Raw genomic sequence first — 25,864 nt, 5'->3', positions numbered from 1 at the left:
TCTCTGCTCCCCCTCCACAATGTTTGGGATGAGGAACTTACTACGATGAGGGCATCTCGCGAGAGTTTGGGAAGTTGGACTGGGGATTGTAGTTTTTCTCTGCACGGTTACGCATGCTGCAGCTGAAGCAAGTTTGGAGGAGATTTGTGACACAACCTGGGGAAATCTAGGCGCTGAGATGTCTCTCTGCACCTGTTCCCACGTTTCTTTATTAGTTATCAGCAGTATGATGCGGATAGAATACCTAAAATAGACGAGTGACTCATGTCGAGGTGGGAGCAGGCTGACCTCACAGACTGGCATCTCTTCAGCCAATAAAACGTCTCCATGCGCTCTCCGAAGGGCGGGAAAACGCATACATTTTTCACCAATGAGAGCATCCTTTCATTCATAAAGTGGTGTGGGCAGTTTTTTTCCGAAAGCGTGGGTTCGGAAGGTTTCATAATCCTGACTGAAACCGACAAACCTGCTCCAGCGAGAGCCAATGACTGCCTTCAGATGGGAGCTACCGTAATGTTTGCCCAATCGCTCCTCATCCCGGTCTCCCTTTGACCCGCCTTGCTTCATACAGAAAATCGAATGAATGGGAAAAGCTGTGGGGTTGATTGACATGTAAGTGTGCCAACCAGAAAGGTAGATCAGCCGAGAGACAGCTGCAGCAGCCAGTGTGCCGCAGAAAGGGGCGGGGCGGAGTAGGAGATGGGCGGTGCACTTTAAATCAGGCTAGACAAGTGTTGGGGGAGTTGGGGGAGTGTGTGTGATGCTACAACCTCCTTATAAAGGGACTCTCTCTCACGTTGTGGCTTGGAAATTAGAGCACATTGCCTAAAATTAAGGTCTCAACACACACGCCGAGTCACCGAGAAGCCGCTGCCATGAACTGGATGAACGTTGAGGAGACTCTCCGCAGGGCCGAGACGGCTCTCTTCTGGGTCGGTGCGTTCACTGTGGCCTCCCTGGCGCTGTGGCTGCTCTACAGGCTGCTCTCTGGCTTCAGGATCTGGGTCTTGGGGAACGGACAGCTGCTCTCTCCGAAGCTGGGAAAATGGGCAGGTGAGTTGGGTCACATCAATTTTCACGCCACCTACATCACGGTCACGAAGAGGGCAGCTCAGGAGCAGGCAGGTGGACTCGACGAGAGAACAGCAAAATGGGGTTATTGGGCTAAAACTTCACTTTGGCACAGAGAGGAGCTGCTTTCTGCTGCGTTTTTGTGGCTTAATTCAAAGGGGAGTTTGGTGTTGCGTAACACGCGCAGGTAAGCAGCTGATTGACTGGCAGGACAATGCTCCTTATTAGCTTCAATTGTTTTTTGTTTTTTTCCTCTGGTCCTCGAGTAAAACACCGCAGCGACTCCTCCTGCGTTTTCACCCACATTTGGAGCGGACAGGGGGATGCCCCACATTGGTGAGCCAGGAGCCAAACTGAGCAGGCTATGCGCACTTTTCAGAGAGCTGTTTTATGTGGGTGAGCTATCAGGCAGCGCACTACTGAACCACATTAGCCCATCTGCTTGATGTAGGACAAGCCTGTATGCCCAATTAAAACGTGACCTACATCCAGATCATCTTCGTGGCTCATGTTTTCTCAAACACTGTAACCCACTTAAGTAGTTGTACTCCAATAAGACTCTTTTGTTAAACAAATCTTTGACCTCACTTTGTGTATGAGCATAACCAGTCGGTGTCATGCTTGTGATTGTGTCGTCGCTTCTTTCCCATCATTGCTTGTCACATCACCTTGTCCCATTCCGTGTGCATGGCACACACATGCCTACAAATCTTGATCAACATTTTTTAGTATTTGTCGCTCAATAATGTTCTTTATTAAATCCTGCTCGTGCAGATAGACGCGAGTTCCCACTGAAATCTGTGCGTATTTTGATTCAGTGGAGCCTAGTCTCTCAGGAATCGCCCTGTTATGGCTTGACCCACTTCTCTAGTCTCCTATTTTTGAGGAGACTGCTGCGTCTGGAGCCTCTTGCTGCGCAAATTCTAGCGAGCTCTTTTCATCGGATGGATTTTATGATCTTCATTCTACCACCCAAAACAAGGCGAAATGCATTAAGACTTCTCCTGTGGGGGGGTTTTCTTTGATTAACCCACATGTTTATCTGCACGATGACGCACTTTGCCTCCAAATCGTCTTCCTTTTTAAGAATGAGGTGTTTAATTGATGCCATTTTGCGCCAAAAGAGAGGATAAACGAATGACGCAATGGTAAGGTGCCTTTAGGAATGTCTAATGTACATTTTTTTTGTGTGTGTGGTTCTGCTGGAATATGCGGAGGAATACTGGTGCACAACGATGAGTCATGCGCTTGTTCATCGCTTCGTCATCCATTGGTCATATAGAAATTGTGATACCCCCACCCCCACTGTTCCCTCCACCTGCAGAGCCCCTAGTTTCTCTTGTTGAGGTTTCCTTCCTGTACTTTCAAGAACCCAAAATGATTCTTCAGGCTCATTTTGTTGCAGTCAAGAGGCTTTTTTTCTGTTGGATTAAGTGTAATTGGCCAAATCAAAGCCTTAAGTGTTGATGTTCTGGATATGCTCGTCAGTTAAAATTTCAGTTTTGACTTCAGTTATCAAAGGGTTAATGGAAACTATTGACCGATTTTTCCTCGCGGTCACAATTTATTATTGTATTCTCTGTCTTGGGAACTTGCATGCCACTCCCTGAAACCAGTCTGTGCCACCAGTTTGACAAGTCTGACGTTAATTGTCAATCACAACGGTTGGAGCCATGGCAGGAAGTGAATATGTGGAAGCTGAGGAGGGAGGGAGCGGGAGGGGGGGTGTACGATGTGTGCTTAGGATGAGGTGTCCTCCTCAGCTGGTTGCACCAGATGTGCAGGTCTGACCAGGTTTTTGCAGTGGTGTGATTTATTGTTCTGACAAACACATGCGTCAATAGTGTGAATGCCTGTCTCCACCTTTAACTTAAAGACACAAGCACCTGTTGAAACACGTTAAACCTTTCCTCCTCCTTCAGTATTATTTGTTAATGCAATATGAGCGTGTTAAGTGAGGTTATCAAACACTTTAGACAACTATTTACGGGGAATATCTTAGTAGGAAGTCACTCAAACTTAAGGACATTTCAAATTTAAGTTTTCTTTTACATTTTGAGAATATTTAGTTTTAAATCAAGATTCTATCATCTTAAATATGTCCACACTTTAGAACTACAACTGGACTAAATTACAGCCTCAGATTTTATTGTAGACCCCAAATTAATAAGTTTGAGTTACTTTTATGCTAAAATTGAAGAATATTATGTTTAGCTGTTCAAATAGTAAGTAAGCAGTGCCAGATATCTCCTTTATTCCACTTGTGGTTCTAAAAGTTCCATGCTCCCTAGAAGAGCTTGTCATCCTTCAGACATGTGCTTTTTGCAATCCCACAAGTCTGCTGTTGCAACACAGACAAATGCCGCTTTCTGGTCAAACAGGTTTCAAAGTCTGCCTGGTACGCCTAAGATCAGATAAGAGTTAATCCCTTCCTCTTCTATAAGATCAAGTGGATATTGTTAATTTTAACAGTTTTTTAGTTTAGAGTTTTTCCATGTGATGGCTGCACTTCTCACTCTGCAGCTCTTACATGCAGAGTGGAGAGAGGACAGAGAGAGAGAGCAGGGATTTCTCTGGAGTTCCTCTGCTGGTCTTCCCCTTGAGCGCATGAGACCCCTAGTGGCAGAACAGGAGCACTGCAGCCTGAGTTAAAGCGGCTTCCCCAGCCTCTCCACTGCACTGAGCATCCACACTCACCCTCCCCACCTCCTGCCATCCATGTCTGCAGCACTGTTTTTTTTAAACCTTGGATGCAGGAATGGCACTTCTCTACAGCATGAGACATTTTTGTCCTTTTAGTATTTTATATTTAAGCTTTTGTTTATTAAAAAAAAATGCATGAAAAGTAAGGGTTATTCCTGCTTTCTTTTTTTTGCAGCAATGTGTCTTACAGAAAGATGTTAAGTCTCAGAGGACACGCATTCAAAGACTTCTCTTGGTATTCGGTTGTAATTTTGCACGTTTCTAATGTTTTTATCTCAAATTGTATGTTTTCACTTCCGCTGGAGCAGCATTGAGCTTTTTAACGTGTATTAGAGCGCAGTCTTCTCCTATTCGCTCGCTTCACTCTTAGCCCTCAGCATCCCGTATTATATAAGGGAGCCAGTGTCTGCTCTGTTGCGTGTGTGTAAAACTCCATTACAGCGAAGAAAATTAGACCAAAGGGAGGTTTTTTGCGAGGGTGGGGGGCTGCTGTTGGGATGGGACATGCGCCTTAGAAGTGCCCCCCTCCTTCCTTTGACATCAGAGTTTATTGAGAAAATGGTGCTATTATATAAGAGGGATGCAGCCATTCATCAGCAGCGGCACAGGAGTGACAAAGACTCGGGTCAGCACTTACGCAAGAATTTCGTTGAGTTTGATTCGGCTCCAAAAATAAACATCAGAGGCGTGTGAGTTTGTCAACATGAGCGTTGGGCCAATCAGAGCTCCGGGATGGCTTTAATTATTATTATGAGAGAATAACTGTTTTTTTATGAATAAGATTAGGCTCCATTCTGAGGAACATGCACACATGTGAATTAAATCTCTTCCTGTGTGTGTGTTTCTATTGAGGCAGGGTCTCCACGTCTTTTTCATCCTTGTGAATGTGCTTCCCCCTAGTGATTTTTATGAGTGACAGCGTGTGTGTGTGTGTGTGTGTGTGTGTGTGTGGGCGGAGAGAGAGAACACTGCTGTTCATGTGATGAACACGCTCTGTGACACGTGCCCGAGTCAGGGATGCTGGGTAAAAAAAAAAAAAAAGGAGGGAGAGAGGAAAAAAAAAGAATCCTCTGCATCTCCCTCATTTCAAGCTCCTCTCAATCCCCCCCCTCCTCCCCTCCTCTCACCCATCTCCCCATCCAGCAGGTGTGTGTATCTGTTTCTCTCTTTGAGTCTACCGTCTCATCATCTCCCTCTGAGCGTGTTGAGCTTCTTTTTTTTTTTTTTCTTTTTTTTTAGGTTTAATTTTTCTCACATTCTGTCTATACCGCTTAATCTCCTGCTTGTTTTACCCCATGATATAAGTAAATACCCCAAATGTGATATTAATATTCTTTTGTAAAATACTGAACATTCAGCTGGTCATACCATAGCTTCACTCAGGCTAAAATGTTGCCTTTTCTGTCCTATTGTCCTGGTTTCTTACTTCCATTGAATAGTGTTTACATAACTACTAAATATCTCGTCATTGACCTTTTTAAGTAAAAGTAATATACTTTAGAGCGGCTAACAATCTCAAAAAAAGAGTAACAGTCATTAACGATTGATCTTCTGAGTAGTGTCTTAGTGACTTCTTGTAGACCAAACAACTACCAAATATGTTGAAAGAAACGAGCGTGTAGTTTAAGTCGAGACGCTTCTGTCCAACAAAAGGACTTTAAATCCTAAAAGATAATCTTGTGTACGTCAAGTTCAAAGGACAACTATTTGCTACATTTTCTCACAATTTGCAAACCTGGAAGAAGAGAATCTTAATGAAATTTGTTTAGAAAGGATGTGTTCAATCTGCGGTCCGTGCATGAGGTCCTTAGAAATATTTAACCACCAAACTGAATGTAAATACTTCTTTTGGTATCTAAGTGCAACCTTTCCAGATGATCACAGTTTGATATTGGATGATTTGGAAGAATCACAAGACACGCACATCCCTCAGCGGGTGCTGGATCCACAGAACAGGAAGGTAAGGAAAGCAAAACAAGATCTGCACACCAGGAAGCTCCCGTTTTGAAGGATTTATTAAGTGATACTTGGAGCCAAACTTCACTTGGCACAAAATCCTTCAATCTGGACCTTCTTGGTGTGTGGATCTTGTTTTGCGTTCCTTTCATATTGGATGATTACCTTGCTATTAGGGCTCGACCGATATGAGCTTCAGATACCGATAATATCAGCTGATCTTGTGTTGATCCCTCAAAATACTGTTATCAAACACTTGTGGAAAAGTTTTAGAGTTGAGACAAGATTTAGTTTAACAGTTGAACCAAAGCCTTTATTCTCCAGAATAACAACTGTGTACTGAAACTCATTTTGACTTAGAAATGAACCATTTATAAATAAAAGCTATAATAAACTTCAGTTAAATCAATTCGGTTATATCTGCACATATCAGAGATATAATTAACCGATAGCCACATGATGTGCCAATATCAGCCAATATTTATCAATCAGGTGCTGCGTTCTATTAAAAACATTAGTTATGTCCAGTTTTCTTTTGGATATTGTTAGTATGACGTTTCATGAGTCCATTCATCTTGGTAACTTTGTGGATGTACTTATTATTATTATTATTATTATTATTATTATTATTTTTTTATTTTTATTTTTTTAAATCTGTCAACCATCTCAGGATAATTTTTCTTTTAGTTATGTGTAGATGAAACAGGAGCCAAGTATTTCTGAGATTGGAATGTGTGTGACATTCATAGATCATGCTCATGTCATCTCTCTAGCCTTTAGAGGTGTATCCAAACGGAAAGGAATTTGTAGGCTGTACCTTATAACAGAATATAAGCGACTCTGTTCAGATGAAAACTTTGTCAGCGATTTGTGTCGTCCAACCTCGCGCTGAATAAATTCTAAGATAATCCACAGTCTGTTTCGTGATTTTAACGTTGAACATCTACAGCAGAGACCCCCCCCCCCCGACTTAACAGATATGAAAAGAACTTAAATGCTTATTGTGTTTTTTTTTTTTTAACAACAACCTATGTCTCTCTTTTGAACTTGTTCAAACTAGAAACGATAAATGTCCAGCTCATTAGTCCTTCAACTTTTGTCAAATTTGGTCCCCCAAAAGAAGAAATCCAATAAGCCTGACTCAAACAAATCTTTTTTTTTTTTTTTTTTTTACCAAATTAATTGCACATAAATCTAAGTCTTAAGACGTTCATTTGGAGCCCTTGCACCTTGTTCAACTTGGACTCAGTGCTTTCACATTCAGGTTGGAGTCGTAAAGACGGTATTTCTTTTAGCAAAACAAGTGGAACACTAGCACCTGTCAACATGCATATTTCAGTTTGCATAGTTTGTCTTTTTGAAAAGCTCTTAATTGTACACCCTCACTTGGAAGCTCCTGTGAGAAACTTTCGCTTTGTGTTGATTTTGGCGCCACGATTGTACCTCTCACCTCTTTGTAAATGTGTAAATAGTCTCATGCCTCAAAGAACCCCTCGTCCTGCTTTATGTTTACAGTAGAGTTCATCTCTCTTTGAGACTCTTGGCTATGGAAACATTTGTAGGAGGTCTGTTTAGACAGAGTGCAGTTCATCACTTCGTCTGACACTTACCCCCACCAGCAGTTTCAGACATGGAAACAGTTAATCAATCATTATTTGTATATTGCCTATTCATAACAAGTGTTATCTCGAGATGCTTTACAAAAGAGCATATGGGATAATATGCAGGAAGGATTTCTCCTTTGTATTCTTTGTTCTTTTGTCCTCACTTCCTTGATGCTGAGGTGGAGGTCAGGCTTTATGCCAATGATCTTATTTGCTTTACTAGAAATTATTATCAGAGTAGCTAAAAACTTGTAATTGGAGCTTTAAGTCACACAAACCCAGGGTTGCAGGAGTCATCTGGTGCAATCGTAAAGTAATATAAACGCACAATACTGGACCACCAGCATATTTGGCATGGGTTGTTTATTGGGCTCTGCAGGGTGACACCTTCCTGCGTTTGGTTGCAGTCCAACATGCCAGAAAGGCAGTTTGTTCACTTGTGAGTATCTGTTGAAACAAACACTTCAGCATGTGTGAAAGGACGTGCTGGTGTACCAACCTGAAAGACGGAATCAGACTCCTCTTGCTTAAAGAAACACGAGTTTAGAATACCTTTAGGGATATTAATCTGTGCCGCAATCCAACTACTGTACATACTAGAGCCCGACCGATTTATCAGCTGTCAGATAATATCGGGCGATATATCAAGTATCGGCTAATATTATCGCAGATATGCACCGATAGTACGAGATGAATTCACCCGTCAAATAGCATTTAATTTGAGTTTCAGTAGCATTTCTCTTTCTGGCTTTCACCGCTATTTTGATTTCAACGATCATCATCACTCTCCAGTGTGTCGAGCGGTGATGCACATGCATGCACAGTTTCTTCCCAGGTAGGTGACAATCTTGTCTTCATTAAATTTCTTTTCCGCAAGCGTTTGATACCTGCAATTGAGGAATCTACACAATAAATCTGTCTCTCTATACATATCAGAAGGATATTGGCCGATATATCTGAATCACAGTTTTTTTTTTTTCTCTCCCCAATATCTGTATCGGCCCCAAAAATCTAATATCGATCGTGCCCTAGTGCATAATTAATGCTGCTTATATTGTTATTAATCTTACTTTTCTCTTATTCTCATATTTTGTACAAGAGCAACTGGAAGTCTTTAATTTCCTCCTCAGGAAAGTGTTTCTGATTCTAAAGAAAATAATCTTCTGAAAAAGTCACATAGTAAGCATGCACAAACTTAGGTAATTGTTTGAATACACACATTGATTCAAATCCGATATTTTCTTGTACAGTTTGAGCGTCTTAAATTCCCTCTAAACAAACATCCTGTTGAGCTATAACTTTTAACAAACTTAAGTCATATTTTCATAGAGTAACTCATTTTCAGCCCACCTAGTGCACATTTTTCCCACCAAAGACGCCTGCAGGTGATCTCTCTGTTTAACACGCCTCCAGACAGAGAGGAGGGATTAAGAAAGTGACCTGCTGTATTCTCAACACTCTTCAGCCTGTCCTTAATGGCACAAAGTCAAATATGGAAAGTTTGTTTCCTTGCTCCAAAATCACCTTGTCTCAGTGGAAGTCCTGAAAGAAACTATTGATTTTTAAACAAAGCATGAGACTGCAGGAGGGAGGGCGGACGGGCGAGAGAGTTAGGTTGGTACTATTTTTTGCTCCGTACCCAAATTTAGATGCTGCTTCTATCTTGGGCGATTCTGAAGTACATGTTCTCTTTTCTCTCTGTGTCTTTGTCTCCTCCCTCCCCCTCCCTCTCTGTCTCTCTCCCCCGGCTTGATCAAGCTTTATTTTTGTCGACTTTTATATTACCCATGTGACTTTCTCCCCCTGCTATTTAAAGCAGCGTGTGTGTGTGTTTGAATGTGGAAGGTGGGTGGATGGAGAATGGGATGTGTGTGTGTGTGTGTGTGTGTGTGTGTGTGTTTGGACGAGCAGTCTTTGGATCTTGTGCTGCATCCCTCCCTCCCTCCCTCTCTCCCTGTGAGTTGGGAGGGGCTGCTCGTTGATAGGCGAGTTTGGGGTGCGACAGATTACATAACGGTACGTAACGAGAGCGGGGCATACAAGGACCGCAGTCTCTCCTCACTGAGAATCTTAATTGGGGATTTGGTGGAGATGAGGGAGGGAGGGAGGGAGGTTTGAGCTAATTCTTGTTCTGTCTCTTGCTCTTTTTTTGAATAGGAAGTTGAATCTTTAAAAAAAGTCTCTCACCCTTTGGGGAACCGATAGCAAGGACTGTGCCAGCTTTCTCTGCAACTGAACATAAGATGAGCAATGATTTAAAACATTTGTTTGGTTATTGTGCGGTTCATTTTGGTGCAATCTGCCTCTAGATATTCCTCTGAGATTAATAAAGTTCTCATTTGAGTTTACCTTCAATCTCTAAAATCCTAAATATTTTAGGTTTTATTTTGTCTTTAAACATGTGCGCCTCATCCTCACACATGTGCCACCTCATGCAGATAATGTTGACCTCAACTTAAAGATTTCTGCTCACCAGAAGAGATGTTTGGTGTTTAGATTTTTTTTTTTTTTTACCAGCCTGCATTGCTCACCCTGACATCAGTGTTTTAGATGAAGGTCTTAGGATGCAGCAGCAGCAGCAGCCTGGTCGCCGTGGTGATGCTGGTGATGGGGGATCTTGTTGGTATTCAGGTGCTGCGGCAGGCAGGCAGGCAGGCAGCTCCCAGACGAGGCAGTGCAGGCGCGCTGCTATTTTTACTCCTCCTGCTGCTTTTTTTAGACCCTCGGAATAGTGAGCAGGCAGCAGCAGCAGGGGCTGCTCCACTGCTGAGGAGGGAGGGAGAAAAGGAGGGAGGGAGACAGAAAAGGCTGGGGGATGTCAATACCTCTGTACGTGATGTGCAGCATTAAGCACAGCAGAGCTGCGGTGCAAGTGCGCCCCCGTCAGGCCGGCATCGTACTACATTCTTCTCACAGGCCTTGTAATGGGGATGGGGGGGCGGGGGTGTGGATACTGGGGAATGAATGGGAGGCAGCCATGCACACATCCTCTGAACCCCCCACACACATTCATACATTCATGAATTCACAAACTCTTCTTTCCCCGGCCGCTCCCGAATCCTCGTTTTGTTCCTTCATCACTCGATACGTGGTTTCCCCATCCACACACATTCACCCTTTTGTTGTGTGTGTGTGTGTGTGTGTGCATCTCTGAGCGTCAGTAGTGCTGCTGTCAGTCACGTGCATGCTTGCGTAGGCCCTTTATTGATGCCATACATCTGTGTGTGTGTGTGTGTGTCACAGATGTAATGTGTTGCTCATGTGAGGGGAATGAAGTCCTGCTGGGAGCACTGGGACGTGTGTTTGTTTTTGACTGCAATGAACAAAACTTGTTTTTTTTTTTTTTGGACATTGTTCTGCTAGTATGATGTTTGAGTAGGGGGCTTCATTTTGAGTTTTTCCATCTTGTGCCAGATCATTTCGGTCTCCTTCAGCAGACCTCGTCTCTCTTTTTGCCGTATTTCCTTGAACTATTTTTGTAATTGTTGCACTAATGAAGTCTGATAGCAACTACAAACAAAAGAGGATTTTTTTTTTTTTTTTTAAGACTCAGGAGGCACTCTGTGTCCTAATCCCACTGTACTCCTCCCCTCGTCCTCCCTCCTCCCCTGATACACAAACACACACTTCACTCTCACTCACTCCCAAGACAACGTTTATTCTGAAAATGGTACTATTATATAATGAGTAGGAGGATCGCAGTCATTCATAAGTACAGCACGAGGATTTTGGAGAGTGGGGAGGGGGTTTGGAGAAGGGACGGGGAATGGGTAGACGTTTCTACAGAGTGGAAAATCACTAAAGTTGTGATGTTTTCTGTCTTCTTTATATATCTTTTGGCTTTCCTCTTCATTGAGGGCTCTTTTTCCAACTTTCTTCCCTCCAACTTTTCCCGCCATCAAACCAAATCCCCTTTTTATAAAGTTTAAACTCACAAGAGCTTTAAAGATGATTGATTTACATGAACATAGAGGTTCAATAATTCACTGGTCGCAGCATCTCCATTTTTGAATTGTCATGTCACTATCATTTTCTCACCGTCTTCATCTGGTGAAGTGAAAGGTGACTTTAAAGACTCATTTAAGTTTGTCAATTCTCTGGCTATTTGTAAAATGTGTGGCATGCACGGCCTGCACACATGCTCAGTCTCACACGCAGCATGTGTTCTTCTGTCATCTTCAGGTTCAAAGGGTGACTCTGTTCCTGTGTTTTTAAACACCTCATACATTCTTGCACGCTCTCCTCCGTTGGGTCGGAAGGTGAAGCGGTGACGCTGTACATGTGTTCTGTCTGCACCTAAAACTCAGTCATGCAGGTGATACACGTCCCAGATGCTCTGTGGGCTCGATGTGTAATCCCGTCTGAAAAGAATGTGGTTGGTGCACTGACGCCCCTCTACTTTGTTTTAATGTTCAGCTGACCTGAGCTGTCGAGTCTTTTCTTCGAAGGTGTCTTGTGAAAGATGTGTTCCTCAACGTTCAGGGCTTGTCTACACTTGTTGGTACGACATTTTCTGTACTGTGTCACTATCTAACCAGATATACTGTAATTCTATATTCCTAAAATTACAAATGCATATGAATTCAATGACAGATGTATATCAAAATAAATCTGTATTTTCAGGATGAAAATGGAACAGCCTTAGAAGAGGTATGATAAACAAAATGACTTTTTCATTCTATAATATCAAAGTTAAGAACCAAAGAGAAGATATGAGCAGGAAGTCTATCATGTCTTATTTTCTCACCAAATACAAACTGTTCAATTATTCCTTGAAACTTGAGGATGCAATTACTAAGTTTTCAAATGATTGATTGGTGATATCCAAGTCCTGAAAATGTTGGCAACATTTCAGTACAGAAATATTTGTGCAGTTTAGACATAAGTGCAGGACTTTGCCTGTCATTTTTGGGGATTCAATAAAACCAAATAACTCCTCAATATTGGGTAGCTAGGACTTGTTGTGTTTTTTTGGCTGTGGTTTGTAAACATGCATCAATATCGTTTGAGTTTCACAAAGATCATCTGACATTGTGGCACCCTATTTTAATGCAGAGCACGTGTCAATCCGACCCGGACATTCCAAGAAAACAAAAATGTGTTAAACTGTAGGAAACATATCTGACTTGTAGAGCCCTTGTTGTTATAACAATCCATATCATTTTTACCTGAAGAATCATGCAGAAATGTTAAGAAAAAAATCGGCTCCCTTAAATGAGGCATTAGGTTGCTTTAAGGAGATCCTGCCTTTTTGATTCTTCTTAAAGCTAAAGCTGTTTTTTTTTTAGCTGTGCAATATTGTAAAAAGGAAACTGTTGTGAGGTCAAAATCACACTGAAAAGATTTGCTGTCTACAATGCATCCTGTCAACATGACTTTTATGGATTTCCAGGATAGAAATGCAGCTTGTCTCTTTAATTTTGTTCAGATGATTCAGAAAAGTGTGTCCTAAAGTCGTGTGAGTTTAGTTTCATGAAGTCTGTTCATTACAAAAGTTTAAAAGCGGTAACACTTCCTTTGTACATTCTCCTCGTCTCCTCAAATTTTGCACTACAGTCTCCAAAACGAGGCAGATATTGGCAGCTGCTAAGTTATACTTCCAGCCTTTTGATTATCATGTCTGTAAAAGAAATCCACCCTGTACCTCATAAACCAAACAAGGTGTATTTACTTCACTGGCTTTTTTCAAGATAATTGAAGTGGTTGTTGTCTTTTCTTTCCCCATCCTCAGCCATTTTACTCTGCAGCTTATGTTCCCTGCATCTGTCTCCACCTGTATCTGCAGCCAGAGTCACATTTGGTACGACCCTCGCCCATTGAGGCTTTTCTGCCACGGAGTGTTTCATTCTTAACACGGGGGTGGTTTAAAAATAACCAGGGATTCTGCTCTCTTTTTCACTTTTGACTTTGTGCTACTCTCACTCTTCTTCTCTCATTCACTCCTTCACCCCCCCCCCCCCCCCCCCACCCCTTCCATCCTCTTCCTCCACCACAGCCATCTCTATTCTGTCTCTTTCTCCTTCACTCATTCGCTCTCTTGCTTCGCTCCAGTTCTATTTTTAGCCGCCCCTAGGATCCCTCCTCATCCCTCCCCTTCCCCTCTGTCTCCCTACCCCACTTCACCCTCCTCCTTTCTCTGGCTCCATGTTCGTCATCACTCTCTCCTCCTCCCTGCACCCCCCCCCCCCCCCTTCTCTCCTCTTGTCTCTTTTTCCTCTCCTCTCCAGCTCTTTGCTGGAGAATGTCCTCTACCTCTATTAATCTTTCATCAATGCCAATAATATATTCATGTGTGTGTGTTTGAGCACCCCCAATCCCTCCTCGACACCACCATCATCCTTTTCTTTTTTTTTTTGGGGGGGTCTTTCTTACCTCCCTTGTAATTCTTTCTCCTGCCTCCATCCCTCCTGTCCTCCGTCAGTCAAAGAGGAGCTAGGGTTGATGGGCAGTGAAGGTTTAAAAATAGCCCCGCTTGCTTGACAAGGTGAGGAGAACTCTGAACACAAGAACATCAGCTCCTCTCTCCTCTCATGCTTTGTCATGGCTTTTATCATGTCGGTTGTCCACCATTGTCCTTTCCACCACCTTTGCACAAACTGCTGCTTTGTCAGTACAAGATTGATAAGAGTTCTTGTGCAAAACACCCCCAAAATATGATGTTGAGAATATCACTTTGCATCGTAGGAGCTGCTCCCAGTGAGGTATCGGAGGGTGTAGAGAGCTTTGTGAGTCCTATACTGTCTCCTACCTTTTTGTTCTGCAGCAATCTATACCATCTTATCTCCTCCCTGTCTTTTGTCTTTGTAGCTTAATCTTTTGTGATTCGGCTCCTATCTTCACTTTCTTCGGTCCCAAATTCACTCTGCATGCTTCCCTTAACCAGAGGACTGAAACTTGACTGATAAGAAAAGTTGTCAATATAAAGCTTATAGAGAAGCCTTCCTAAATATGATCGTGTGTGACATTGGGTTTACTTACGTGGAAGCCTTCAAATAAATGTCCCGTCTGTCACCTGTGAAGAGCTCTAGGCTTCTCCGATGACAGCTGGAAGCAGACAAACCTGATGTGAAGGTGCGTCATAGAAGTCTGTACAAAGAGGAGTATGTTATTGTGTGCCTTTTTTTGTTTTGTTTAATGCAACAGAAGCCGTAAAGGTAACATATCAAGAGGTGCCAAATACTGAGTGAGCCTGGCATGGTTTATCGTCTCTGAGGTTTCTGTGTCACGAACTTCATAACACGCATAAAAAATAGAACTCCTAGGCATCACATTTTGTGTAACATCTTGTTTTTAATTACAAGTTACAATTCACTTAGCAGATGCTTTTATCCAAAGTGACATACATCAGAGAGTAAGTACAACACTAATCCATTCATACACCGCCACCGAAGCAGCGGGAGCAATGCGGGGTTAAGTGCCCAAGGACATATCGGACATGTTGCTCAGCTGGGGATCGAACCCTCAACCTTTCGGTTGAAAGACGACTCTACCAACTGAGCCACAGCCGTGCAGGGAAACTTCTGCACATTGTTTAAATTGCACAACTTAGGCAGTGCCCTCCTCCTTGCTCTTGCAGCAGCTTTAAGTGACCGAAGATTAGAAGTTAAAAAAAAAGAAAAGCTTTGATACTTTAGGATTCTAGCAATCAATAAAGTAAATCAGAAATTTGACCAACTCTAACTGTGACACACACTTGACACCGGCCCTGCTTCATCTTAGAGTTTCATGTGTTAAAAAAAAAGCCAACAACCTGTCCTGACGTCGTTTTCCTTCTTTCTGTCTCTCTACAGTTGTGACTGGAGCCACTGATGGAATCGGGAAATCCTATGCGGAGGAGGTGAGTCTCCTGGACCCTTGTTTCTTTCATGGAGAAAAAAAGAAGCTATTGACTCATGCATACACACACATACACATGGTGTGTTAACTCACAGGCAACTGTAGGGGAGAGCTTTTACAGGCCTGTTAACATTGAGGAGATTCCTAACACACACACACACACACCCACACACACACACTCCCACACACACACACACTCTTCAGTCCAGGTTTGCCGTCAGGAGCTCATACAGGCTAACAGGCCACGTTTGAATGGGGGCTACCCTGCCACATATTTGGATCTACTTGTGTTTTTGATGTAGTCATGTAGAGACTTTGACTCATACTTGGTGCTACAGTGGGGCTAGCTGCTTGTCATGCAACAGTAGTCCTAATGCTTCACAGGTTTTTAAGCACGTTAATATTAATGCAGAATCACATTGTTCAAATGCTGCTGTATTTGGAACATGATGAATCCACCTTTTATGCTTCAAGACTTTAAATACCGCCACTTTAAAACCACTTCGATGGCTCTTTAAAACAGTCCTTCTGACATATCCTGATATACAACCAGAGGGTAAATGGATCCCTAATGTTAGGCTAGGTAACACACAAGCGTCAGAAGGTAATGATGAACATTCAGAGATGAAATATACAATCTAATGAACATTGAAACATGTTGATCATCAACCAAAGATCATTCAGATCAAATTAGACCATAGCTGTGTCTTTCTTTGTGAAATACAAACTTATTATTTACAATACAAGAATATCAACAATATGTTTCATTGCACGGTAAGAACTTATATGAACATGTATGGAACAAGATTTTCTCCATATCCGTCGAAGATGTGATATTTGATTGTCGCAGAAAACCATCTGACTCAGGAAGGAAGATCTGCTTCACCATTCAAAAAGATAAAAGAACACAAAATATTTTCCCCCAGGTGGGCTCACACGAGTAAGGCGTCAGGTTGTTTTCCCGGGTCAGTTCTTTCTTTGCTTTAGCGTCAAGCTAAAGCTGATTTAGCTTTTTCTAGTCTTTTTAAACGGTTAATTTTGGGGCTTTTTATGCATTTTATTTTAATTTTAGAGACAGGAGAGTAGATGGAGTCAGAAATCAGAGAGAGACTGAGTGGGGGAAGACATTTGGGAAAAGAGCCACAGGTTGGACTTGACCCTTGGGCCGTCCTGCTCTGAGGACTTTAGCCTCTGTACATGGGGCGCACGCATGAACCACTAGGCTACCGGCACCACAACCCGATCAGGCTTTTCAATCGCTTAAAACCCCCTTCGAAGAACTTGCTGGGTAACTGCCACGCTTGGATCTAAGAGAAGGAAAAACATGCTTCTGGTGTATTTTACAATAATGGTCAAATGATATCTGGACATTCCAGGTTCCAATACTTAACTTATAGCTGTAAGATAATATATGTAAGGTCATTTATGGAAAAGTAAGCATCCTAAAGCTCCACAGGTTTAATTTCAACAGCTTTTACATTGAAAAAGTTGAGAGCGGTTCAACAACCGTGCAAGATATGTTGTATGAAGGCAAAGATCAACCTGGTTAGACCTGGATCCTGAAGTTGATTGTGCTTAAGTCCGGCTTTATCAGAATCGTTTGAGGATCAGGGATAAGAAGTCTTACTTGGTCTGACAGTCTGTCCACTGGAGGCATCAATGAACAAAGTGAGCGTGCAGACAGAAAAGTGCTACATCTACGACCACTGATACATTTGAGATGTTTTGTCACCCCTGCTCTCAAACTCTTGTGTTCAAAGGTGAATGCACTGAAGTTATTAAACTGCTGCGTTTTCTTGCTGCCATGTGCACTTTTTGTTGACCCTCTATGTGAAGTTGTCAATGTGTTAAAATGGATTCCCTTTTTTCATTTCCCCTCCAGCTGGCTCGTCGAGGATTCGCCATGATGCTGATCAGTCGCTCGCAGGACAAACTGGATGATGTGGCCAAGTCACTTGGTGAGTGTGTTCTTTAAAAGTGTGTGTGTGTTTTGATTCTCCACCGCATCATGGAAACCTGGTCTGGGTTGAGAGCACAGCGAGTGGGCTGATGAGGATGTGTGTATAGGTGATGACGTGCAACCTCCTACCCGGTCAGATACAGGGTTTCCCGGTCCCCAATAGCAGGGAGTGTCCTGGTCATAATTAAGAATACAGCTAAAAAAATAAAAGCAGACGGGGAGAGAAAATAGTAACTGTCTTTTTTTTTTTTCACTTTTGGTAACTAAACACAGTTAAGAGTTCAGTTTGAGTATCAATAAACATTTTCATACCTCACCTTTTCAAATCTTATTTACACTCTTGGGCAACCAATGAAGTCATGCTTTCAATTTGTACATTGTCTTCGAAGCGTGCAGCCAACAAAGCGGGTTGTGTTTGACTTCCTCAAAGTCGGTATGACGCAAAACGGATAAAATTCATGCTCTGGTTTGAAGAAACTCTGAGGCCAAACCACATTGTTCTTGAGGTGCCTGTGGGAAACGGAGCAGGTTTTGCTCATTCACAAAGACGGAAACAACAAATGGAAAACGAGCATTCATATGAAAGGGGGGAAAAAGTTGGCCTGTCTCCAGATATGAGACTGAATGCAGTTCCCCCCCCCCCCCCCCCCCCGTTCAAATAGTGCCCTCTCTCTGACTCTCTCCCTTCTCCATCTGTCTCTGACGTCTCCCACAGCGCAATTTCCCCTGTCGTGCTTCGAGTCCTCAGAGGGGGCTGATGGGTAGTCACGAGCGGGGTGCGGCGTGCTAAACTCTCTGGCACTCCTCCCTCATGATTAGTCCGACACAACCGCCCTCCTTAACATGTAACAGGGCGGCCCACCCTGCCCGACCTCTCATTTAATTATCCTCAATGTGTGTACTTTCTCTCATCTAATTTTGGCTTGTAATTGCACCAACCTGGCAACCCAAAGTTTCTTGTACAATTTGGCAGCTTCAAATGTAATTTATTTTTCTTTGCCTGCCACCTTTAGCTGCTTTTATCATTTTATGTCACACTCAGACGTTCTTGAAGCTAAAAATAATCTGAACTGGATATAGATTTTCATAGGTTTCTCCTCTTGAAAAATAAATAGTTGTTTCAATTCTGAATATTCACTGAAACACTACTGGCCTTCACCGAGGCACTTCCCAGGAATTTTCCTCTTCTAACTCCTGTCTCCACCTAACAGCTAAACGAGTCTTTGGACAATAAATTCTAATTGCAGCAGGCACGTCAAACATGACGAGGAAGGGAGGGAGGAGAAGGAGGGAGGAGATGGTTTGTCTGGTTTGTTGGTGCACAGTGCCCTCCTCAGTTCAAGTCGGAAACTGACTGTTTTTTGTTCTGTGTTCATGTGACTGGATCCAGGCGTTTAAAACGGGGGATCACTCTGATTTTTAAGCCCTGAAAGCTGTCTGACTTTTGACACATGGAAACATACTCCCGCTGCATTCATGTGTTCCTGGGATACTTTATATTCCTATGTTTGAAAGTCCCTCTTCCAGCTTTGGCTTGTTCATACCTTAAGTTTTAATACAGAAACAAAATGCGATATCTTCTTTTATGGCTTGAAATTTACTGATGCAATCTAATCACAAAGTTCGCAACGCATGCATGCACATGTTTCTTAACATCAACATAAAGTATGGTTTTGTTCGCAAATTATGACGTCTACGTTTTTAACTCTGCAAGTCTGCAAACAATTTTTTCTAACTTTCCGAGGTTGTATTTGAGACTTGAGTGGGTGTTTAGGGGAGACTTAACCAAGCTTGATTTTCCTTCCCAGATTATCAAGAGCCACTTAGATGCATGTTCAAAGTGTTGATTCACGGTCCCAACATGTATCCTTCTGACTTTCTGTCTTGTTTTTACAACAATTTAGAAACACACCTTTCTCTGATTGCCCTGCTTGTGTATCCTTGAAACCGTTCCTCTTATTAAATGACATTTCTTCCTTTCACAGAGGAGCAGTACGCCGTGGAGACCAAAACCATTGCAGTCGACTTTGGAAAATCCGACATCTATCAAAAGATCGAGGCAGGGCTGACTGGTCTGGAGATCGGTGTTCTTGGTAAGAGCTTTTACACATTGTTCTTTTATCTCAGTCCACTCTGCAGACTTGGCGCTACAGTTTGCCCTCAGTGCAGCTTTCCTGCTTTAAGAACGTGTTGAGGTGACGTTTTGACACGCTCAAATGGAAGTACTAAAACTTGCAAATAGTAGAAGTAATGATCAAACTTCCCACCTCAAGTAAAAGTGAAAAAGATCAGGTTCTAAAATGTTCTCAAAGTATAAAAGAATGATGCATGAATGATGTTATTGTCCCAACTATTTAAGGCTGAATCTTCATGATGGAGAGGCTTTACTTGGTGAATATAATCCACGAGACTGTTCGGATTCAAAAATCTAAAGTTACCTAACTTGTCTGTAAACATGTCGAGAGTAGAAAGTGGAGATTTATGTCAAAATGCAGGAGATAAAAGTTTAAAAAAAGAAAGGAAAGGAAATACTTCAAATGTCCTTAAAATCAACTCAATCAGAGAATCGAAAAAGACCAAGTACTTTGAGTTTTCTGTTGTATCACTACACTGATTTACACAAGTCTTGATCAAGTATTTCTACTTCCTCCACTGTGTGCTTAAGACAATAAACCAGACACGTTATCCAGGAGTGCCCAAGCAGCATAATAGACACATTTTTGCAGCATGAGGCAAGCTGCTTTTCAAGTTATTAGAAATCAGAGTAAATAATAAAATCGGACAATAGTTTGTGCTTTACTCCCATCGTCTAGTGTTAACTGTGCACATCTGTTTAATGTGTAATATTGAACATTAAGGATACTTTGAGTGATTCTGAAAAGGTAGAGGGATTTGATCCCCTTGATTTTCACACTTGGAGTGACTTTATTTGTCGACCACTGTCGCACAAAGTTGGCATGAGAGTCAAATTTAAGATCTTGTTGAATTCTGACGATACATGACCGGAGCATTTTATAGTATCCTCTACGTTTCTAATTCATGCATTTGTTCTTAAAGTCGACCTCTTTAGTCGACGCTTGAAATACTTACTTTATTATACTTTATTTTCCCGCTGATATCAAGACTCGTGCTACGTGTTTAAAACTGCTCTAAAGTTTGAGCTGTTGGACGTTTCAGCTCCACAGTTCGTGTTGTTCTCTCTAGTTGAACGTTTTAGGAACTCTGTGTCCTTTTTTTTTATCATACCAATTGTACTCTGGTTGTGAGGTGGGGCTGAGTCTACTGTGGAGTGAAGGCCTGTGGTACTTGTTTGCTTTTGCTGCCCCTTTGTGGTAGAAACTGAAGCTAGTTTTTAAATCTCCAGCTCTAAGTTATTTTGCAGAAACAGTTGAATAATTCTTTGTTTCTTGTCTTCAACAGTCAACAATGTTGGTGTTTCCTACCCTTACCCCGAGTACTTCCTTCACATCCCTGATCTGGACAATGTGAGTTTTGTTTCATCTTATCTTCACTCTGATATCTAAAGTTACATTTCAGTTCTTGCTGCTTTGAGAATTTGTTTACCTTGATGTCAAAGCTGACTGCTGCTTTCTATGTTTTCAGTTCGTCACAAATATGATCAACGTCAACGTGACCTCAGTGGTGCAGGTGAGTTTTGCTGCTTTGTGAGGACGTTTTCCCAATAACCTTCAGCCCTGTGATCGCAGAGCTACAAGTTCATACTAGACCCCAAGTTTCTGTTGAAGCTGGATCCTTGGGTTCACTTTCCTCCTCACTTTCCGCCCCTTTTTGTCCTTCTCCTCCTCCTCTTCTTTTTCTCTCTCCTTCTTCTGTTTCTACCACGCTACCTGCAGTGTCTCAGTTGTTCCCAAAGCAACAGTGGACTACACCAACGCTGTCTGTACTCGCCACCCACGCATCTCTCTCTCTCTCTCTCTCTCTCTCTCTCTCTCTCTCTCTCTCTCTCTCTCTCTCTATCTCTATCTCTATCTATATCTATAAGTTTGTCTATTTTCTAGCATAAAACTCTTTCACCTTCTTTCCCCGGTCCCCTTGTTTGCCCTCTGAGTTTGTACTTTTGTGTGATTTTTGATGTTAATCGAGCTTGTGTTATTTTTAGATGACCCGTCTGGTGCTGCCCAGGATGGCTGAGAGGTGAGTTAAATGATTGGCTTCCATGTTTTGCGACATGACTGCAGTGAAACACCAGCGAGTCTGTGAATGAGGGATTGTGGCACAGAGCTGCGTAGACATTTTTTTTTTTAAAACAACACAAAACAAAGTTTTCATCTCCTGACGGATAACCCTTCATAAAGGTGACTCTTATTGAAAAAAGGGGGACAAGAAGCCCTCACAGAGCCCTCTCCATCACTGCATCTCTTTTCCTCGCCTCCTTTGTTCGCATTGCTGACAAGCTTTCAATTCACACAAAGTGCTCTTCCCACCCCATTGGCTGTTCCGTTCCCATGTGACTCGAGTCGACCAATAGCGGCGCAGGCACATTTGGTGCCGTGTGAGGCTGGAGCGACGCTCCACTACATCACTGCAGCAACAGGCTGCCATGGCAACACACACGGCCACTATACCACACTGTTTCAGTGGCATCACTTTGTGTGTATTTGCCTGTGTGCCTATGGTGTATAGACACTGGGTCCCCACAAAAAAATAAATCGGTGGAAAAGACGATCCTTGCACAGTTCTTTTATGGGATCAGAGCTCTACATGGTGAGGAAAGCCCTGCGATGTTGATATGACAGTAACATTCAAACTGAGCATTTCTGCAGGCTTTCTGCTTGAGACAAAATTATGAATGAACAATGTGAAGTGATGTGAACAAACTACTGAAACAAGATAGTTTTGATTTCTGATATTTAGTTAATTCATTGAAACTCTTAAGTCTTCCTGATGCAGTTCTACATATTCTTGTCCTGAATCTTCCTCATGTCTCCCTCAGGTCTAAAGGAATTGTCCTAAACATCTCCTCTGCCAGCGGCATGTACCCCGTCCCTCTGCTTACAGTCTACTCTGCCACTAAGGTATGTGCACTTGAGAGAATTATCTATGGGAATTAAATAATATTGGTCAGCATCTGCTTGTTTCACCTTTTTGTTTGAGATCACAAAGCAACACTTTTCAGGCTGCTGTGTTAAAACTGACAGTCTTTCCAACATCTTTTTTTCTCTGTGTGCAGGCTTTTATGGATTTCTTCTCCCGTGGCCTTCATGAGGAGTACAGGCGTCAGGGCATCATCATTCAGGTGAGTTTAAGGCTTCTCTGATAGGATTAATCTCTCTCGTCCATCCTGCAAGAGCTTTTTTTTTTTTTTTTTTTTTTTGTGGTTTTGAGGGAGCTGTCACTGTAGGCTCCCCTCTCTCTTCTGATGCCTTGTTTCCTTTTTGTTTTGTTTAGTAATTAATAGTACACTGAGTGATGTCTTAGGAGTCTTTTACTCCACACCCTCCATGCATGTTTAACAGAACGTTTTGTCGGGGGAAAATGTTACCTTAAAGTCTTCAATGTTTCATAATTACTTAAATGGAATATGCAAGAAGTATTACCTGTTTACTATATTACATTAGAGTCTCTCACAAAGTATGTGAGATCTGTCCAACCCAAAGCTAGAGTCTAGATGAAACTCAAACTCGTTACCCTCCCCTTTCCTCCCTATAGAGAAAATGGAGTTATACACATTCAACAGTGATTCCTCTTGCATGCAGTTTTTCGACAGAGAGCATTTTCAAACTGTTATTCCAAACATGGCTTGTTTGTTGTTTTTAGCATCCTTTTAAAGTCACTCATGCGCCACCTTGTGGTCGCAACGAGTAACACAGTTTCTCCTCAGCAGACCTTGAGAGTAATTTCACCTGATGACAAGGGTTGACAGAAAATATTCAAATGTGTTTTACAAGATTGAATGTGTACTGAAGTGTGACTGGTCATCACCATGAGAGGACAGATGCTCTTATTTATTTTAGATTAGATTTTTGCCTTTTTGATCAGACAGTAAATAAGAGTTGGAAATCTGAGAGAGTGAGGATTGACATATGGGAGAGGAGTCACAAGTCAGACTTGAACCTGGGCCGAATTTGTGGAGGACTGTGGCCTCTGTACGTAGAGTGCAACCGCAAGGCCAAACGTGCCCCGAGGACACATCATTTGCCACCATTTTAAAACTTTACAAACTGAGAAATAAACATTTTCTGAGCTGCAGATGTCATGTAATGAAGCTGCAGTTGTGATCTGTTAAATCTAGCTTTATTTGGAGTTGATGATATTATCTAATCTGTTTTCCTTCTGTCTCCCCGCAGAGCGTGCTGCCGTTCTTCGTGGCCACGAAAATGACTCGTATCAGGAAGCCCACCCTGGACAAACCCACACCTGAGCGCTACGTTGCAGCTGAGCTCAGCACTGTGGGTCTGCAGAGCCAGACCAACGGCTACTTCCCCCACGCTGTCATGGTAAGAAAGTAGAAACCTCGAAACATGAAAACTCTCCTGGAATTCATTCAGTAGAGTTTGAATTTGGTCGGATTTATATCAGACTATAAAAGATGGAACTATCAGTCTAAGTTTTTGATATATAATTTATTATTTCAAGGTCAAATAATTTAAAACGAGCAGGTCCCTCGGAGAACCGGGCCTGACTTAAGGGCCCTGATGTTCACATGCAATAAATAGCTTTTGTTTGTATTTTTTATGGAGAAGGTTGAAGAAACTGAGACTGGATGCTTTTTTCATCTTTTTTTTTTTTTCTCTCCAAGCAGTCGTTTAGGTGCTGCAAATTTTTAGCTAAATTAAATATTGCTGTAATTTCAGTAATATATGTTCTCATGTATGTGGCACTTGTCCAAACCAAGGATAAAGTGTTTTATAAAAGAATATTAAACTCTCAAATGGAGAACAAAATGAATGAGCAATAAGATCATTTAAATAAACGTACAGCTGTTGTTTGAATACATTTTAAACTCGTGCATTTGTTTTTTTACTTCTTTCTTGTCTTGCAGGGTTGGTTGACCACCAAGCTCGTGCCGAACAACCTCGTCATCTTCTTCGGCGCCAGAATGAACCGTCTGCAGCGCACCGGGTACCTGCAGCGCAGGAAGCTGCGGGAGCAGAAGAACGGCGTTGGTTTCAAAAGTGAATAAGAAGACTGCTTCGATGAATCTGTAGACGGTTGCTTTGTTTTCAGCTGCTGTCGCATTTAAGAAAAAAAGAGATTGTGTGTGTGTGTTTTTGTATCTGTGCGATTGATCCTCAAGCGTTACCTGAGATTTCACCTTTGTGCCTTCAGTAAATGTGCGAAAAAGATTGTGCATGACTGTGTTTAAAAAGGAAAACTCTGCCCTGATGTGATTTGTCCAGACCAAAATAATCAAAGATGGCAGGAGCTGAAACCATAATAAAGTGCTGCTCTTTGCAAAGGACATTTTTATATGTGTATATATATATTTGGTCACTGTTGGTGGAAACAATAAAACCATGAAGTGATTTGTTAACCCTGCTGTTGTAAGCAGTGGAAAGATGGTGACGGGTATCTTTTCTTTTTTTTTCTTTTTTTTTTTTTGTACGTATAGTTATTTATTTTGTAAGAGCACACGAGCCAAAAACAGACCTTCAGTTTTCAACCTGTTTTCTAATCAGTGAGTCATTTAAAGAAGACAATTCTCCTTCCTGTCATGTCTGTGTAATTCTCTAATTGAGCTCCTCGTCTATTGGCTCTTACTGCCTTTTTTTTTTTTTTCTATGATATTGTGTGTGAACATATTTAAAATGATACTCTGTGGTGGGTTGTTGGGGCACCGATGTGTCACTTCTTCCAAGCCAAAGATTGTCATGTATTTTCCATTGCTGCAGTAAACAGAAGTGCCTTTCTACTGACGTGAATGGTTGATATGGTCGGATTCAATGAGTGGGGCAGTGCTGGTTGAAAATGTATTAAGGATGTAATTCACTTGGTGCTAAGTCTTACTCCCCAAATCCTGCCTTTTAAGTCAAAATGGAAACCTTTCACAGACAAAGGAGAGCTTACTTACCTCTGAACATGAAGTTTATCCGGTGTGTTTCTTAAAGATTTCTCAAGGGTGAATAATAGTTTTACATTAGAAGTTGTAGTTTCATTTACAGTCTTTGTCACATCTCATACTGTCTTAAGTCTGCTCCAAAATAAACAACATTTTCCTCTTTACAGTTGGTGTACAGTTTTAAAAGAATGCACTGTTTACATTAATGAGGCTGGCAACTTTTATTTTATACAGTTTGTTAATAAAAGCTCTGGCATACAGGAAGGTATTGTGTATTCCTTTTTTTTTTTTAATAACTGATTAAAATGAGAATATATACTTTATTCTGCAAGTGGAAATCAATTTTACTCCGTTGTTGAGCATGCTACACACACAAAGGCTGAAATACACACACATGCACAACCAGAATATGGACATGCACTGATAACAGCTATGAGATTGAACACATCTTCAATCAGTCAGTCTTTGGCAAAGGAAAACTTCCTTAAGAGGCAGAAACCTTGAGTAGAACCGGACTCATTTTGAACGGTCATCTGCTGAAAATGTGTTGATTGGAATTATTCAGATCCAAATAACCGACTACACGTGTGAAGTTCAAGCTCATGAAAATGCTAATTTAAATCCAAGTCCAGGTGGCCTTTGGATTAAAGTTATAACTACTAGAATAAATTCCCTCTTTTTAAAACTCTTATTTCAGCAAGAGGAATAATGACC

General features: G+C 41.9%; 1 protein-coding gene across 1 annotated transcript; it reads left to right on the top strand.

The window, feature by feature from the left end:
• Positions 1 to 735: 735 nt before the first annotated feature.
• Positions 736 to 25,414, top strand: hsd17b12a (hydroxysteroid (17-beta) dehydrogenase 12a). Its single transcript, XM_020636448.3, has 11 exons — positions 736 to 1,053; positions 15,125 to 15,171; positions 17,053 to 17,128; positions 19,116 to 19,223; positions 20,551 to 20,615; positions 20,734 to 20,778; positions 21,251 to 21,285; positions 22,085 to 22,166; positions 22,322 to 22,387; positions 23,439 to 23,588; positions 24,134 to 25,414. Exons 1-11 carry the CDS (start codon positions 876 to 878, stop codon positions 24,272 to 24,274), a joined length of 993 nt encoding a protein of 330 aa, XP_020492104.1. The 5' UTR covers positions 736 to 875; the 3' UTR covers positions 24,275 to 25,414.
• Positions 25,415 to 25,864: the final 450 nt, after the last annotated feature.

Source organism: Labrus bergylta, chromosome 7 (genome assembly GCF_963930695.1).
Source record: "Labrus bergylta chromosome 7, fLabBer1.1, whole genome shotgun sequence".
NCBI classification, from domain to species: domain Eukaryota; kingdom Metazoa; phylum Chordata; class Actinopteri; order Labriformes; family Labridae; genus Labrus; species Labrus bergylta.
Note: the sequence above shows the minus strand (reverse complement) of the source record. Positions and strands in the feature narration are given on the sequence as shown.

Coding starts and splice junctions, on each gene's coding strand:
- hsd17b12a (XM_020636448.3), top strand. CDS start 876: ATGAACTGGATGAACGTTGAGGAGACTCTCCGCAGGGCCGAGACGGCT. Junction 1,054..15,124: donor GAAGCTGGGAAAATGGGCAG/GTGAGTTGGGTC, acceptor GTCTCTCTACAG/TTGTGACTGGAGCCACTGAT. Junction 21,286..22,084: donor CTGCCCAGGATGGCTGAGAG/GTGAGTTAAATG, acceptor TGTCTCCCTCAG/GTCTAAAGGAATTGTCCTAA.